Below are 18,358 nucleotides of genomic sequence, written 5' to 3'. Positions count from 1 at the left end.
ATATAGACAGACTGGAGAGTTGGGCAGATAAATGGCAGATGGAGTTCAATCCGGGAAAATGCGAGGTGATGCATTTTGGACAATCTAATTCAAGGGCGAACTATACAGTAAATGGAAAGGTCCTGGGGAAAATTGATGAACAGAGAGATCTGGGTGTTCAGGTCCATTGTTCCCTGAAGGTGACAACGCAGGTCAATAGGGTGGTCAAGGCAGCATACAGCATGCTTTCTTTCATCGGACAGGGTAGTGAATACAAGAGTTGGCAGGTCATGTTGCAGTTGTATAGGACTTTGGCTCGGCCACATTTGGAGTACTGTGTACAGTTCTGGTCGCCACATTACCAAAAGGATGTGGACGCTTTGGACAGGGTACAGAGGAGGTTCATCAGGAGGTTGCCTGGTATGGAGGGTGCTAGCTATGAAGAGAGGTTGAGTAGATTAGGATTATTTTCATTAGAAAGACGAAGATTGAGGGGGGACCTAATTGAGGTCTACAAAATCATGAGGGGTATAGACAGGGTGGAGAGCAAAAAGCTTTTTCCCCCCCCAGAGTGGGGGACTCAATTACTAGGGGTCATAAGTTCAAAAGTGAGAGGAGGAAAGTTTATGGGAAATATGCGTGGAAAGTCCTTTATGCGAAGGGTGGTGGGTGCTTGGAACGTGTTGCCAGCAGTGGTGGTAGACGCAGACACGTTAGCGTCTTTTAAGATATATTTGGAGCAGGTACATGGATGGGCAGGGAGCAAATGGACACAGATCGTTAGAAAACAGATGACAGGTTAGACAGAGGATCTTGATCGGCGCAGGGTTGGAGGGCCGAAGGGCCCGTTCCTGTCCTGTATGTTTCTTTGTTCTTTATTACCTTCAGTACCCTGCACGAGTATAGCAACGGGAAACTGGGACAGATAAATGCATGGCTGGAATCAAGCAGGAGACAGAGCAGATTTCCAGAATATTCAGAATAGTTGGGGCAAGTGGGACCAAATCAATTCAGATAGACCAGTATAAATAGATAAAATAGAAAACTGGGGATATATGACAAACAGCAGGTTGATTACACAAGTGAAAACCAAGCCAAATATACAAAGTTCAGGAGTTGAGGAAAGAAATAAAATAACAAAAAAAAATTGGTAACAAACAAAAAAGGTAATCCAAAACAATCTTCCATTGTCACACAAACAATATAAAAAGTGCAGCGAGGACGACGACCTGAGCCAAGATGATCACAATATGAATTTGTTAATGGAGATGTGGATGTATTTTTCCTGGACAAGTAGTACTTTTACAAAGGGGCTCATCAGAGTTTCTATTGTGATCTTGATCTACAGTGATGACAGACACACAAGTGCAATTTAAGGGTACGGACAGGCTGGACAAGACAGACGAGTTGTTCTTTCAACTAAATTGTTCTTTCAGAGAGCTGACCCCAGTACAGGATCCATTGACTGGCCACGTCCCATTCTGGGACCACTGCACTGAGAGTTTAAGTGAACATAAATTACATTCATTAAGATTTCAGCCATGTTACAGCATTTTATGCAGCTACGAAGGTGGGTAGATTGGACCATACACCAGTCTCCTGGCTGCTTTAAAAATGAAACAATGTTTATAATTGCACTTCATATTGAATCAAGGGTTAGTGCTCAGATGCTCACATCATTCATTAAATGTGTCCTTGTCAATGATACCTACATCTCAATTTTTAAAAAAAGTTAAGCTAGAAAATATTCACAAATCCACAAACAGATGTAAAATTACATACCATAAGTACACAAGCCTGCTTTCCATCCATGAAACCTTTAGGAATTGAATTAGGAGTAAGGATTTCATATCTGCAACAGAATGTCAACAAAAGAATCAAAACAAAAGCAAACTATCAGCTCATTTATATACAAAGTTAACTTCATTAAGTGACTAGATACTAGCTATCTACATAAACAATATATTTTTAAAAACCTTGTCAGTATAGGCTGAATGATTTGAGAATAACTTGCATAGCACATTGATGCAATTGTTTTGCTACTCTATTAGCATAAGCAATCAGAATAGATATCTTCTCTATGTTTACTGAGAACTGGGGCAAAGTCTGAGTCAAGCTGTACACATCACTAAATAAATCCAAACTGAGTACAGATTGACTCTTGTCTCAGCCATCACTAACGAGCTAGTAGTTCAACAATCTACACAACTTTTCTTTAACCCTCAATTCTGTGACAATACAATGTTATCTTTCCATTGCTCCTGGCCTTTCTTAACAAAACCATGTTTATGGTGTTATTGCCCTCTTGATCAACAAGAACATGCTTCTTTTTTGATAGAACTATTTTGCTTCATGATTATGCAGCATACAGACACATTCACTTTTGAAAACATCAAGGCAGAATACCTTTGACGGAATTCCTGGAACACAATCCTGTTAGGAAACCCTTGTCTGCAGATTCGAATACCTTCAAGGACACCATTGCATCGTAACTGATCCAGAACAAGGTGAGCTTCCAGTTTTCCGGACTATTAAAATCAAAGAGGGCAAAAGTTTAAAGTATTTTACAGTAAAAATGCATCTTGTAAAGCAGATGCAATGTCATGGTAATTGGCACAAGCCTCATAATCCCAAGATCAAGCTGAATGCCGAGCCCAAAATACTTAAATCTAACTTAGTTTGCTTCCCCAGTTTTTGCCTACTGAAACTGCCAAATTTATACAAGCTTATCTGGCAACAACTGCAGAGAGAGAAACAATGCTAACATTTCAAGCTCAGTAAAACTTAACTGTCTCTGACAGATGGTGCCATAGACTTGCTGAGTTTCTCCAGCATTGTGTTTGTTTCAGATTTCCACGATTTGCAATGTTTTGCTTTTAAAAATAAATATATGTAAAGTTGCGCAAGTTTTTAATTCACTGGGAAATAATGCAAGGCTATTTTGGCAATAATCCTGATTTACCAAGTTTTGTAATACTGTTATGCTCAAAATTCAAAAAACTAAAGATTTTGCAATCAGGGTTTAGCTTGAAATAGTGATCAGAGATAATGGGAACTGTTATCTTGGATTCTCCAGCATCTGTAAAGTGTGAAGCTGGATGAACACAGCAGGCCAAGCAGCATCTCAGGAGCACAAGAGCTGATGTTTCGATGAAGGGTCTAGGCCCGAAACGTCAGCTTTTGTGCTCCTGAGATGCTGCTTGGCCTGCTGTGTTCGTCCAGTTTCACACTATTATTTTAGCTTGAAATAGTTCACTTTTATTTACCCTCCCTTCAAGGGTTTTTATAAAAAAACTCTCAAGGCAAGACAGAAATCTCAAATTTACACCACTGAAAGCAGCCAATTGGCCCACAAATGATCTAGCCTAGTTCTGTTTTCCAGCCGTTGGTCTATAGCTTACAGTCTTGTAAGATCTTGGAGTTCAAGTACTTTTCAACTGTTGACCTTTTTTAATCTCATCACTCTTTCAGGCAGTAAGAACTCAATCACCCTCTGGGTAATAAACATCCCCTTGAACCCCACCTCAACTTATCCATGACTCTACATGAATGCCCCCTGGTTTGGGCTCAAAGGATAGTACAGCCATCATTGTGCTTCACAATTAAGCACATTTTAGGCTCCTCAGGTCTGAAATAAAACAAAGTCGAACCATATGCCATCTTTCCTTATAGCTAAAATTCCTCATTCCAAGTAAATTCCTCCCTAATCACATCTGCATTATCTCTAGCACAATTATATCTTTCCTATTGTGCAGTGATCAGAACTGTAAGCATTGCTCCAGCTTTGGAATAATAAATATTTAATACAGTTTCAGTATATTCTCTCTGCTCTTAACCTTTCCTAAATGCACTACACCACACTTCTCCAGATTAAACTCCACTTGCCACAATTTCACCACCCACTTGACTAACCCTTTATCATCTTGCAGTCTCCAGCTTTCTTCCTACCAGTCACATAACCAATTTTTGAATAATCTATAAACGTCTCAATCATGCCTCCTACAATGAAATCCAAGTCATTGATACATAGACGTCAAAAGGGGGCCTAGTCCTGAGCCTTGTGGAAGCCAAGTAGAAACAGTTTTCCAGCCAAAAACTACCAAGGAGGGTCTAGGCCTGAAACTTCAGCTTTCCTGCTCTTATGATACTGCTTGGCCTGTGTTTATCCAGCTCTCTACTTTGTTATTTCATTTTGCTTCCCAACTTTGATCAGATTTTGGATCCAACTTGCCATTTTACCTTGAGTTCCCAGGATCTTATACTTCCATGTCCAGTCTGCCATGTAGGACCATGTCAAAAATGCATTACCTTCATAAACCATTCCTTAAGTCCCCTATCTAGAAACTCTGGATTTATTAATGCCACACCTTTCTAATTACCACAAAACACTAATTGCTCCCTTGAGTGACTGTCACTAATCTGGCACTAATTTACTTTTAGGTAGCTGTCAACTTGACAAACACATCTTAGGATGGAAATGTAGTTTCTTCTGGTTTGAGGAATTATTTTGGGTCTTTTGCCCTTTCTGCAATTATCTTAAACATAAATGAATTCTGATCACTTGCACCAAAGTGTTCCCAAACTGATAACCCTCTACCTGCAGTTTCAATTGCCAAAAGAAATCCAAAACAGCCCCTAACTTCTTACTGGGCATACTCTGCACCGGCTAAAAATGTCCTTTGAATGCATTTCAAGAATTCTGTTCCCTGTGCATTCACACCAATTTTGAATTAGTTATCATAGTTGAACTTTCTCTATATCCTGCCATAGTGTTTTGCACTTCACATTATCATGTCTTACTGCACAGAGACACCATTTGGCCCATCATGTCTGAACCACTTAAATCAACATTACTTAATGCCAATTTCCTACTTTTCCCCATATCCTTGTATATTATCTTTACCCAATCATCCACCTCCCTCTTGAATCTTTAACTTAACCAGCCTTTACCAATTCCAGACAACGCATTCATATACTAACTACTTGCAGAGTGAAAAAAACAAAGTCACCCAGCTGCTTTTGCAAATCACTTTAAATGTGCCCTTTTATACTTAATTCATTTTACAAATGGAACAGTTTCTCCCTGATGACCGTATCCAGCCACTCAACCATTTTGAAAATCTTTCAGATCTCCTCAGTCTCCTTTTCTCCAAGGATAATAGTCCCAAGTTTTTCCAATCAGCTCTGCTTGTAGAATCCCTAGTGTGCAGGCAGAGGCCATTCAGCCCAACAGGTCTGCAACAACCCTCCAAAGAGCATCCTACCCAGACCAACCTGCATCCAATTCCCATACTCCTGCAATACCACAGTTAATCCACCCAGCCTGCATATCCATAGACACTGCAGGGCAATTTAGCATGGCCACTTTACTTAACCTGCACATCTGTGGGAGGAAGCCTGACCATCCAGTGAAAACTCATGTAGACAGGAGAAACGAGTGAACTCCACACAGTCACCCAAGGCTGGAATCAAACACAGACCCTTAGCACTGTGAGGCAGCAGTGCTAATCGCTATGCTGTCAATTAATCCTCATAACTGAAATTCACACCCCAGAACCATTCTTGCAAAGCACTTCTGCCCTCTCTTCAATGCGCTGACACCTTTCCTATAATATGGCATTGAGGAGTGTACAGCAAACACCAGCTGAGGTCTAACAAGTGTCTTGTACAAGTTCAATAACACATCCGTGTTCTTCAACTCTATGCTCTTGTTAATAAAGTCAAGGACACTAGTTTACATTCCACTCTTTCCACCTGTCCCAACACCTTTAATGATCTTTATGTACGTACCCTGATCCCTGTATTTGTGCTGTCTCTTTGGAATTGCACCCCCTGTTTTGTACTGTCTTTCAATGTTCTTCCAACCAAGGTGTCACTTCACATCTCTGCATTGAAGGCAATCTGCCACCAACATGGCTATGTCCTTTTGGAGTTCTATACTGCCCTCCCCTCATTTGCCACCTGCAAGTTTTCAAATTGCCTCCTGCACACTAGGATTGGACCATTTGAGAGACTCGCCTCGATGTTTGCTCTTTCATTTCATTATGATTATTTGGGAGTCTGTAGAACACACAGTAGTGCAATTTCCTGTAGTATTTTGGTCTCACCCTCACAGCCATATTTGATGATGCTCTGCAGTTTTAATTGGCTTTTCAATCAATTTTGTGACCCTCCCTAACTCATCCATCAACTGACAGATCAGACACTCACCTTCTTCTCGTGGTTAGGAATAATGCAGCGTACAAAGTTAGGGTTGGTGTTCCTCAGTGTGGCCATCAATTTTGAGAGCTGCTCTTTGTAGAGTTGACTAACTGTACGGAACATGCCCCTTTTGGTTTTGAATGCACCAGGCAATGCTGTATGGGACATCTCTACAACTTGATCCAGTCCAACAATGCGGTCCACTGAGAAAGCAATTAATCTAAGTTGATTAACCATGTTAGGAGTGTAGAAAACTATGAAGACGGGAGATGTGGTAAAATAGGGATGTAGTGAGTAGTGACAGCGAGCAGTAATAAACACTGAAAAGCTGCAGCAATTTTGATTAACCCACACAGGTGATATTTCAAAACATTACAAATTTATCTTTAATTGTTCAAGTGAACATAGAAATTTAAAAATACAAAAAGGAAGGAAAAGTTACATGGAATAAAGTCTTCTCAACCCATTTCCTGGTCTTGGCTTTTCAAATCCCACGTAAATACTGAGAAACTGATGACATTCAAAAAGGTGCTAAAAACCTTTCATTGATAGAATGGTAGGTGAATTTATACTAGGCAAAAACAGCGACACACGTTGGCAAATAAACAAGTTAACAACAGATGAAATTGCTATCAATGGCAGTAAAAGATTTCATGACCATTGAAAAATATGTAAACCTACTTCCTAACCTTGAGTATATTTTGTTAATTGCTGTCTTGTTGCAATTAACTAACAGGCAATGGCATAACTTCAGAAAAATATTAATAAATTTGAGAGTTCATACAAGTGGCACAGAACTGTTTAGAAGAGTGTGAAGGATTTTAAGATTTAAGTTATGAGGAACTCAAGTACATTACATACACCAGTATTAGTGTAAGAGGTCAGAAAATAAAGTAACATTATTTAACAGAAGACTGATCATAGTAATGTTGATTTTGTCCTGATACAAAGTCTCAGAGAAGACTTTCATGGAACATTAATGGATCATAAAGTACCAAATATTGTTTAAATGTCTGAAAATAAAAATAGGTATGGACATGCTTCAGGATGAATTGAAAAAGCTGGCTAGCAAGCTGATCTTTTATGCCAGTCTATCCCGGAATTACGCAGTCTCTGGTTTTAAAAAAAAACTTGATATAATCACAATTTTTAAACATGTATACCTCAAAAACAAGTGACTTCAATTTGTCCTTTGTAATTAGATTATGGAAGTTGCTTGTGACAGAAGTGACAACAATACATTGATGTGGCAGGGGCTTTAGTGCCACATCTCAGTTAAGATGCAAACTTTAATCTGCAGCCAGTCATTCTACAGACTTAGTGTTTGATACAGAGCTACATCCAAAATGACAAACCATACCATTCACCAGCACCAGTGCCCTTCACATGTCAATAACTGCAAATAAAATCTATAAATCATCTTGTTCGCGGAACACCCCCTTTGCATACCCGCATTTTGGGCACATTGTGGAAACATATGTAGACCTGCTAAAGAATGCTCCACCTGTTTTATTACCATGGTTTACACAAAGCTGCTTATGGGTTCAAACACAGTATATGCATTTTTAAAAATATTTTTCCCTTTTCCAAGCAGTTTGGCTGGGCAAGTCAGATACCTCAAGTAATGAAGCACTGATAGGCAGAATGTGACATTACCAAAATTGAGCAAGTTGACGCAGGGATTTTTCCCTGCCAAAAGGAGATAGCAGCATCAGTTTCAAAAACTGTGAACACAGCGCAAAGAATGGCTATGTAAAATAGAATTCTCTGCAATGGATATGCTGAGGGCATTTCTACTGGCTACAGTACCACAGTATCCATACCAGTAAAAACAGTTAAGATACATTTTAACTAAAATGTGAGAAATCAGTCTTAACACCCATGTAGGATAAACAAATTACACTACAGTTTTCAACTTCAGCTGTAATTTCTACACAGTACATCCAGTGCAACTTTAGAGGAAACATCTTGGGGACATACCACTCAAAACAAGTTCAAGACTCGGCAATGCACAATGTAATCAATGCACAGAAACTAATCTGAGCGTAAGGAACAGTTTTTCCCTCAATCGCTGCAGCCATTGGTGATATTGAAAATAATCAATATCCAAGTAGTCACAATGTTACAATGGTTCTTCTGCAAAAGAAAATTATACAGCTGACCTTTTCTCTCCCAGCAGTTAAAGTTTACAGCTGAACAATCAGAAATGACACCACTAAGAACTACACGTCCTATTTCCAATTTCTTCAGACTCCAATTAAAATTAAAAAATGTTACACTTTACAATCTTGGCCAAGTTATTTAAACTACAGCCATCAACAATTTCTTTTTCCTATTTTCTCTTACAATGTCTTTTCAAATCAGATCGATCACAGCTTTTCTGGTAAAGCAATCCTTCTGTCAAAATATTTTAGGTTAACTTCCTTTCATTCTTACAACATTGCCTCAAGTTATGCCTTCAGTTGATATTTTAAAACTAGTGCAAATAAATGGGAATTATCCCTCAAATTCGGAAAGGTCCTTTCCAGAATAGCTCCAGTCTTAAAAGTTTTAGTTAAAAGCTACTTTTTTTTGGCACAATGCATCTTCCATATCATGGAGACCGTGAAACGAGACCATTAGACCCACATTACCCATTCAGGATTTTTGGAAGAACAGTTTGCTTAGTGCCGCCTCTCCAATTTTTGTGTTTGTAACCCTGAAAATTTTTATCTTCAAGTATCATCAAATTTTCTTTTAGGTGGTAAAATTTCACCTTTTCAAGTAAAGACTTTCAGATTCTAATCATGCAGAGTTAAAATAAAAGTCATTTCTCATCCAGATCTTAAAACCAACAATTTTGAATCAGAGTCCTGCTATTTGCTTGTAACCTTTAACTATAAAAAGGTTACAAGTCTGAACTTTCCCAACATCTCATAATTCAAGTCCCTCTCCCTGGTACACATCATACTCTGCATCCTCCTAACCCTCTCTACAGTACATGCACCTTTTCTGGATTATGGTGTCCAGAATGGTCTAAAAACCCCACGTGGGTCTTAATGAGTGAACTGTAAAGTCCTAACAGTTTCCTTACTTGTGTTGTCCTATTCCTCCATTTATCACCCATGTAACCACTTGACCTCTTAAATCACCTTATCAAATACCCTACCATCTTTACAGAATTGTGCAAATGAATGCCAAGATCTCACTGCTCACTATGCTGAAAATTTAAACTATTTTACATTCATTGCAATCTCTCATTCAGGATGAAAACTCTTACAATAATTCATAACTCAAATTTAAGGTCTTAAGTGCCAAAACAATGCTCTAATTTAGATTGAGAGATCAACACTGACTACTTTTCATCTGTGTAAATCAAAATTAACAAGCATTTTTTGGGGAGGTAAGCCACCAACAAACTGAGCCATCGGCTGCATCCCAAACTTCCAGTTACAGGAACCAACTGCTCAGCCCTAAAAAGATGCCCTGAATTGTATACTGCATATATTTGAGTCTACACCAGGACATGGGTGTACACCTAAACTTGACACTTCTCAGACATGAAAAACTGATTGGCAATCTCTTATTTAGAGAAAGATACTCAAGTTAACATTTAGGGGTTAGTGATGTGGTAAAAATACTTCCCTTGAAGAAAACCTGGGCTGGAAGGGGAATTCTTCACTTGGATTATAAAAATTACAGCTGAAGTATTTTGTAATCAGGTTAACTGACTAAGTTGGGCTTTAGTGCAGACAAATGTTGCTGTTACATAAATGCAAGGTGTGGAAAACTAAATTAAATTATAAACAAAACTGGTTTTGTTAAAAAAGGTACCAACTAAAATCAATTTTATATAGATCATATAAATCATAGATTTCAAGGAATCTTCAACTGCTCTAGAAGATGAAAAATATCAATGCATAGACCATAGAAAGCGTGTACAAGTTGGCCCTCAGAGTGATTAATCCAGTGTCACGGCCCTGGTATTTCCCCACAGACGTGTGAACCTGCTTCCACCATTCTCTGGCAGTGGATTCCAAATCCCAATCATTGTGTAAAGCTTTCCTCTCATGTCACAAATGGTAGCTTTGCCAATTCTCATTTTGTCTTCTTTTAATCCTTTCAATAGGATGAACCGTTTCCCCAATCTTTTCTACCCATATTTCTCACAATTTTAATTACTTTGATCAAATTCCAATCTTTTGCAGTCTTTCTAGACAACTGAAATTCCTCAGCCCTAGAACCTTTCTTATGAATCTTTTCTGCAACCTGCCTAAAACCTTCATATTCTTTAGGAAGTGTTCACCCAGAACCAGACAATATTCAAGCAGAGGTCAAATCAGTATTTTCTAGCAGTAGAGCCCAAGACGTCATGTTTCTTTAAAAGGTCTCTCAAACGGCTCTGTCACGTTCAACAACGTATGTATATAATATGCAAAAAATCCCTCTGATCCTACCTCTCCTTTAGAGTTGCACCCTTATTTTATATAGTCTCTTTGCATTATTCCGATCAAAATGAATCACTTCAAACTTCTCCATATGAAATTTTTATCATCTGCCACATTTTGCCCAAACAACCAGTCTCACTTTTTTGAACTTCTGCACCAACATCCTTGCAGCTCATGGTTGGCACACCAAGTTTTTAATCTGGCTACCTTCAGCATCCTAGGGTGCAATCTCTGTGCCATCAATTGAAATGAGAGACATCATAACTAGTATATCCTCATTAATTTTAAACAAAAACATTTAAACTAACTCCTTCACAATCTGGCTAGCATCTTCTTCCTTTATAAAGACAGATGCAAGCATTTTATTAACACCTCAGCAATGTCTCCTGCTTCCAACCACAAATCTCCTTTAGGGCCCTGCGTCGTCTCCATTCATGTTATCACCCTTGTACGACTGTGGTAAACATACCTATACAAGACTTTTTGATAATCCTTTTTCATTCTTTTCTCACTTAATTCTCTTGTGGGACTTGGCAATTGCTAGTTGGCCCATTATTAATTGCCTTCGGGAAGGTGGTGGCAAGCTGCCTTCTTGAATCACTGCAGTCCGTGTGCTGTAGATAAACCCATATTTTGCCGATAGAGGGAATTCCAGGATTCTGACCCAGTGACAATGAAGGAATAGCAACATATTTCCAAGTCAGAACAGTGAGTGGCTTGGAGAAGAACACCACTTACTGCCCTTGTCCTTTTAGACAAAAATGGTTGTGGGTGTGGATGGTGCTAAGGATCACTGATGAATTTCCGCAGTGCAATGCGTAGACAGTGTAGGCTGCTGCTATGGAGGTGGTAGATACTTGTGGATGTGGTGTCAATCAAGCAGTTTGTCATGTCCTGGATGGTGTCAAGTTTCAAGTACTGCTGTAGCTGCACCCACCCAGGCAAGCAGGGTGTATTCAGTCATACTCCTGACTTGTGCCTTTAGATGATGGACAGACTTTGGGGAGTTAGGCGAGTTACACGCCACAATATTCCTAACTCCTGATCTGCTCTTGCAGCCACTGTATTTATATTGAGTGTCCAGTTCAGTTCTTGGTTATTAGTAAACTCAAGGATGTTGATCATGGGGAATTTGGTGATGCTAAGGGCCAATGGTTAGATTGTCAGTTATTGGAGATGGCCATTTCCTGGCTTTGGTCGCATGAATGTTATTACCACTTTTCCGTGCAAGTCTGCATGTTGTGTAGATAGTGTCACATTTGAACATGCTTCCATGTCTGAGTCGTCAGGAAAGGTTATTGAATCAGTGAAGACTGCTGAGCCAAGGACACTAACCTTAGGAACTCCTGTAGAGATGTCCCAGAGTTAAGATCACTGACCAACAATCAATATCATTTACTTGCCATATATGCCTCCTACTAGCAGAGTTTGCTTCCAGTTTTGATAGGGGCTCCTTGGTGCCACATGGGGTGGAATGTGGCCTTGATGTAAATGGCTGTCACTTTCACCTCACTTCTGGAATTCAACTCTTGTCCAGGTTTGAACCAAGGCTGTAATGAGGTTAGGAACTGAGTGGCTCTGGCAGAACCCAAACTAAGCATCAGTGAAGTTACTGCTGAGCAGATACCACTTGACACTTTCCATCAGTTCACTAATGCTCAGCAGCAGACTGATGGGGTAGTGATTGACCAGGTTGGATTCGTCATGACTTGCAGGTACAAGACAATTTTCCATACTGTCAGGTTGTTGCTTGTGTTTCTTGCTGTACTGGAACAGTTGGGCTAGGGATGTTCTGGACGCAAGTTCGGCGCAATTCTCGAGTACTACTGCCAAATGTTGCCAGGGCCAAAAATCTTTGCAGTATCCAGCACCTCCACCGTTTCTCATTAACATGGGGAACAGATCAGATTGGCTGAATAATGGTATGTCTAATGCTGGGGGCCACTGGAAAAGGCAGAGATTGACCAGCACTTCTGGCTCAGGATTGCTCGGAGTGCTTCAACTTTATCTTTTGCACTGATGTACTAGGCTTTTCCATTATTGAAGACATGGATATTTGTGGAGCCTTGTACCCCAGTAAGCTGTTTAATGGTCCACCACCATTCACAACTGTGGGTGGACTGCAGAGCTTAGATTTGGTCCATTGATTGTGACATTGCTAACATCTGCCTTTCACTAACTGTTCATCTATTTGGCATGCAAGTAATCCTATTTAGTAGCCTAACCAGGTTGACACCTCATATCTTTAGGTATGCACTTCTGCACTCTCTACTGAACCACGGTTAATCCCTTGGCTTGATGGTAATGGTTGAGTGGAGGATAGACCAGACTGTGCTGGATAGAGTATGATTCTGCTGCTGCTGCTGTTAATGGCCAACAACACCTCATGGATGCCCAATGTAGAGCTGTTAGAAATCTGTCTGATTTAGCATGGTGACACAGCAACACAAGATGGAGGTAGGAGTGGGACTTATCCTGTCACGTACAAATGCATCTGCAGCAGGCAGATCAGTCAAGATAAGAACAAGTATTTTTTTCCCCTTCTGGTTAGTTCCCTCAACACATACTTCAAACCCAGACTAAAAGCTATATCCTTTAGAAACCTAACAACTTTACTCAGCTGAGCCACGCTCTGTGGTGGACAATAAAATCCCCCATCCAGAGTACATTTTGCGCTGATGCCACCTCTAGTGGCTCCTCCAAGTGTTAATCAACATGGAGTATTGATTCATTAGGGGGGAGGGGGGGAGCATCTGTGACTGGGGCCCAAAGTGAGTCATCGATGTTGAAGAATGACAGCAGTGCCGCTCCTTAAAGCAGCAGCTGGGGTCAAAGCTTTGCAAGTGGTAGCAAAGCTTGGAATGTGATGGAGATCAGCAGTGAAGGCAGCCAGCAACCACAGACAGGACAGGTCTTAGCCCAGTGTGGGGGAAGAGAGGGCCCTTTTTTTTGGGGGGGGGGGGGGGAAGAGAGAAGAAAGAGAGGGATGCCCAACTTGGGAGAGTCTGCTGGCCTGTGGCTTAAGAACAGTGTACTTTTAAAAAAAAATTATTTATTTTTCCACTTTTATACTAAAGGCAACTAAAGTACTGAACTTTATAACTTGTATTTTTTTTTCTTCATCTGTAAATAAGATTTTATACCCAGGTATTTTCACTGTACTTGAGCACGTTATGAAGAAGTCTAACTCTAAGTTTAATCAGTAGGCTACCTTGCCCATGCTTAACCTGATGCAGAGATTTAATAGGGTCCACACAGTCAGTCAATGTTGCAGGGTAACTCCTACCTGACTGCATACCACTGTGCCACCACCTCTGCCGAGTCTGTCCTCCTGATGGGATGGGACAGGACATAGCCAGGGTTTATAACACAGGTGTTTGTAAGGTATGATTCCATGAATATAACTACACCAGACTGTTGTTTTAGCTAGTCTGAGAGACAGATCTCCCAGTCTTGGAACTAGTTAATTCGTATGGGGGACTTTTCAGGATTGATCAGGTCATTTTTGCCGTTGTCACTTCTGGTGTCTTGGTTGATGCCAAATGGTTTGTCTAGTTTCATTTCTTCACAGTGACTGATGCAAAAGTGTGGCATTTCAGAAGGCAGCTCAGAATTGACCATATTGCTGTGGCTCTGGATTCACATAAAATCGGCCAGGTGAGACCAGACTAGCTGAGGATGGCAGACATCCTACCCCGAAGGAAGTATGAACCAGATAGCTTTTTCCGACAATTGGCAGTGGTTTCATGGTCATCATTAGAATCTTAATTCCATATATTTTATTGAATTCAAATTCCATCCTCTGCGGTAGCTGGATTTGCACCTAGGTCCCTAGAACACGAACTGAGTTTCTGGATTTATAGTCTACTACTTGGAATGAATTTCAGGGGCTACTAGCAGCAGTCAGGTCAGTGGCACCGTGACTGTCTCGGAGGCTCAGAGGGAAAGGGCACAGTCAGACAGAGCAATACTGATAGGGGACTTAATTACAAAGTGGGGGAGACAGGTGAATCTGTGGACGCAGAAAAGAAAGCAAGATGGTGTGCTGCCTCCCATCTGCCACGGTGAAGGACATCTCTGAGCAGAACATTCTGAACAGGGAGGGTAAACAGCCAGAGGTCAAGGCATACATCAGCACCAACGTGGACAATTGACGTAAATAGACAAAGGGATGGGGTGAAATGAATATAGGGAGTTAGGTAAGAATTTAACAAGCTGGATCTCAGGAGTTGTGATCTCCGGATTATTCCCAGTGCCATGTGCCAGTGAAGATAGTAATAGAAAGTTAGGCCAGATGAATGCATGGCTGAGGAGCTGGTGGAGGTGGCAAGGTGTTCAGCTCTTCGATCACTGGCACCTCTTTAGAGTAGAGGTGACCTGTGCAAGAGGAACGGGTTGCACTTGAACTGGAGGGGGTCCAATGCCCTTTCGGGAGATTTGCTAGTATTGCCTGAGAGGGTTTAAATCAGTTTGGCAGGGACATGGGACTCTGAACAAGAGAGAAGCCAGAGAAGTCAGGGGAAAACACATTAGCCAACCAGAGCGAATTTACAACTCAGGACAGCCAAGGGCACAGTAAAAAGGGAGGGAAAAGACTTCTGGTTTAAAGTACATTTATTTCAACACACAAGGCCTGACTGGCGAGGCAGATGAGTTCAGAGCATGAACTGGCTCTAGGGACTGGGATATTATAGCCAAACCAGATACATGCCTGACAGAAGGGCTGGATTGGCAACTCAACGTTCAGGATACAGAAGCTACAGACACGACAGAAGTACAAGCAAGGAAGAGGAGATTTTCTTTTGATAAGGGAGAAGACAACAAGTGCTTAGAGAGGATATTCTTAAGGGGGTCATCAAATGAGGCCATATGTTTCGAGCTTATAAACAAGAAGGGGATGGTCACTCTGTTGGGACTATGTTATCGAGTCCCAAATATAACATCAGGGGAGTCAACGACCTAGCGGTATGCTTGCTGGGCTGTTAATCCAGTGATCCAGATAACATTCCTGAGACCCGGGTTTGACTTCCCGCCACAGCAGATGATGGAATTTGAATTCAATAAAAAAGGTCTGGAATTAGGAATCCAATGCTGTCCATTGTCAATTGGTAGGAAGGAAACTGCCATCCTTATCTGGTCTGGCCTACATATGATTCTCAGACTTACAGCAACGTGGTTGACGCTGACATTGCCCTCTAGGCAACTGGGAATGGACGATAAATGCTGCCCAGCCAGTGACGTCCTCATTCCATTAATGAGGAAAAGAAAAAACTAGAGGAGAAGACATGTAGAGAGATTGCAGAACCTGTAGGAATAATATTGACTGGAGATTTTAATTTCCCTTATATAGACTGGGCCACCCAGAGTGTAAGAGGTCTGGACTGGACGGTATTTGTCAAGTGTGCCCAAAAAATTTCCTAAAATTCAATATGTAGAAGACCCTAGCCAATAAGAAACAACATTGAAGCTCCCCTTAGGAAATTAGGTTGGGAAAGTAACTGAATTGTCAGTTGGAGAACACTTAGGGTCCAGTGACCGTAACTCTCTGAAGTTTTAACATAGTTATAGAAAAAGATAGGACGGCTCTGCTGAGGTGCTGAACTGGAGCAAGGTCAAGTTTGGGGGCCATTAGGCAGGGTCTACCAGAGATCAACTGGGAGAGTCTGTTTGAAGGAAAAGGAATGGTTGGCAAATGGGAGACTTTTAAGAGTGTGATATCAAGACTTCAGGGACAATATACCTTCCAACTGAGGTTTAGGGATCCCTGGGCCGGCAAGGGATATTGAGGCTATGATCAGGAAAAAGGTGGTGGCATACATTGTGTAAGCAATCGGGCTCAAGTGAATCCCTAGATGACTGTAAAAAGTGTAGATGTACTCTCAAGAGAGTGAAATCAGAACTGCAAAAAGAGGGTATAAAATGGATCTGGCAGATAATGTTAAAAATAATCCCAAGAGATTCTATAGCCAGATTAAAAAAAGGGTGTCTAGGGAGAGAATGGGTCCCCTTAAAGATCAGCACGGCTGTCTGTGTGGAGCTACAGGAGAAGGGGGAAGATTTTAAATGAATGTTTCTCCTCGGTAAACACTGAGGAGAGAACCATGGCTGCTAATAAGGGAAGCAAGTGGAGATGTTTTGGAATGCATACACATTAGCAGAGAGATGTTTGCAGCCTTAAAGCACATTAAGGCGGATAAATCACCTGGCCTGATCAAGTCCATCTTCAGATGTTGTGGGAGGCTCGAGAAGAAATTAAAAAAGGTCCCTGCAGAGATTATTGCTTTGTCTTTAGGCACTGGTGAAGGTCCAGAAGACTGAAAGGTGGCTAATGTTGTTCTATTGTTTAAGAAAGGTAGCAAACACAAGCCAGAACTACAGGCCAATGAGCCTGACATCAGTGGTAGACAAGTTATTGGAAAGGATACTGAGGGACAGGGTCAACCAATAGGGTCTGATTAGGGAGATAATCAGCACATTTGTGCACAGAAAGTTACATCTAACAGATCTTTTAACCAAGAGGACAGAGGAGGGTAGGGCAGTGGATGTTGTCTACGTGAACTTTTAAGCCCTCTGACAAGGTCCCACATGGCAGGCTAGTCAATAAGTTAGGTTGCATGGAATCCAGGGAGAGCTAGCTAACTGGATACAAAGTTGGCTCCATGGTAGGAAGTAGAGGGTGATGGTTGAAGGTTGTTTCTCAGACTGAAGGCCTGTGACTAGTGGTGCACCACAGCGGTCAGTGTTGAGACCTTTGTTATTTACATGAATGATCTTGGTGTCAATGTATAAAGGCATGATTAGTAAGTTTATGGATGATACAAAATTAGGGGGCATCGTTGACAGCAAAAAGTTATCAACAATTCGAGGGATCTTGATCAGATGGGAAACTGGGCTGAGGATTGGCAAATACAATTCAATGCAGATAAGCATGAGGTGTTGCACTTTGGAAAGTAAAACCAAGGTTGGACTTATACAGTAAATTGTAAGGTGCTGAGCAGTGGTGTGGAACAGAAGGGCCTAGGGAATACAAGTACATTGCTCATTCAAAGCAACATCACAGATGGACAGGGTGGTGGAAGGAGGCAATCAGCCTGCTGGCTTTCATCAGACAAAGCATTGAGTATGGGACGTTATGTTACAGTTGTATAAACAGTTGGTTAGGCTGTAGTGTATTGCGTAGAGTTTTGGTCACCCTGTTATAGGAAAGACAGTTAAATTGGACAGCATGCAAAAATGATTAACAAGGATGTTGCCAGGGCTAATAGGCCAGAGTTATAGGGAGAGGATAGGACTTTATTCCTTGGGATGTAGGAGACTAAGGGCTGACCTAATTGAGGTGTATAAAATCATGAGGGGCATAGATAGAATGAAAGCATATAGTCTTTTTCCCAGGGATGGGGAATTGAAATCTAGAGGCATAAGGTTAAAGGTGAGAAAGAAAAAGATGTGTAAAGATCTGATTTGCAACTTCTTCATACAGAAAGTGGTGTATATATGAAATGGGCTGCCAGACAGTGGTCAAGGCGGGTACAATAGCAACATTTAAAAAAAGTGCGTTTGGATAGGTACATAGGTGAGAAGGGTTTAGAGGGATATGGACCAAATGCAGGCAATTAGAACTAGCTGAGCGGGCACCATGGACAAAAGGGCCTGTTTCAATGTTGTTTTCACACTACTCTATGGTTCTAATAATACCACTAGGCCATGTTGTATTTATTGGTTTTTTTCAATTACTCTGAACTTGTGTAGAT

The 18,358-nt window shown here is 41.0% G+C and overlaps 1 protein-coding gene across 2 annotated transcripts in view; it reads right to left on the bottom strand.

The window, feature by feature from the left end:
- LOC125447308 (myosin-9-like) overlaps positions 1-18,358 on the bottom strand; it is a 149,237-nt gene that overhangs the window by 48,957 nt on the left and 81,922 nt on the right. For both annotated transcript variants that reach the window (XM_048521626.1, XM_048521627.1), the window contains 3 exons: positions 6,190-6,383; positions 2,386-2,507; positions 1,762-1,831 (listed from right to left, as the gene is read on the bottom strand). In XM_048521626.1, the coding sequence (XP_048377583.1) occupies positions 1,762-1,831; positions 2,386-2,507; positions 6,190-6,383 (386 nt within the window). The remainder of the gene's footprint in view (positions 1-1,761; positions 1,832-2,385; positions 2,508-6,189; positions 6,384-18,358) is intronic.

The sequence above is a fragment of the Stegostoma tigrinum genome, chromosome 38, assembly GCF_030684315.1.
Source record: "Stegostoma tigrinum isolate sSteTig4 chromosome 38, sSteTig4.hap1, whole genome shotgun sequence".
NCBI lineage: Eukaryota > Metazoa > Chordata > Chondrichthyes > Orectolobiformes > Stegostomatidae > Stegostoma > Stegostoma tigrinum.
Note: the sequence above shows the minus strand (reverse complement) of the source record. Positions and strands in the feature narration are given on the sequence as shown.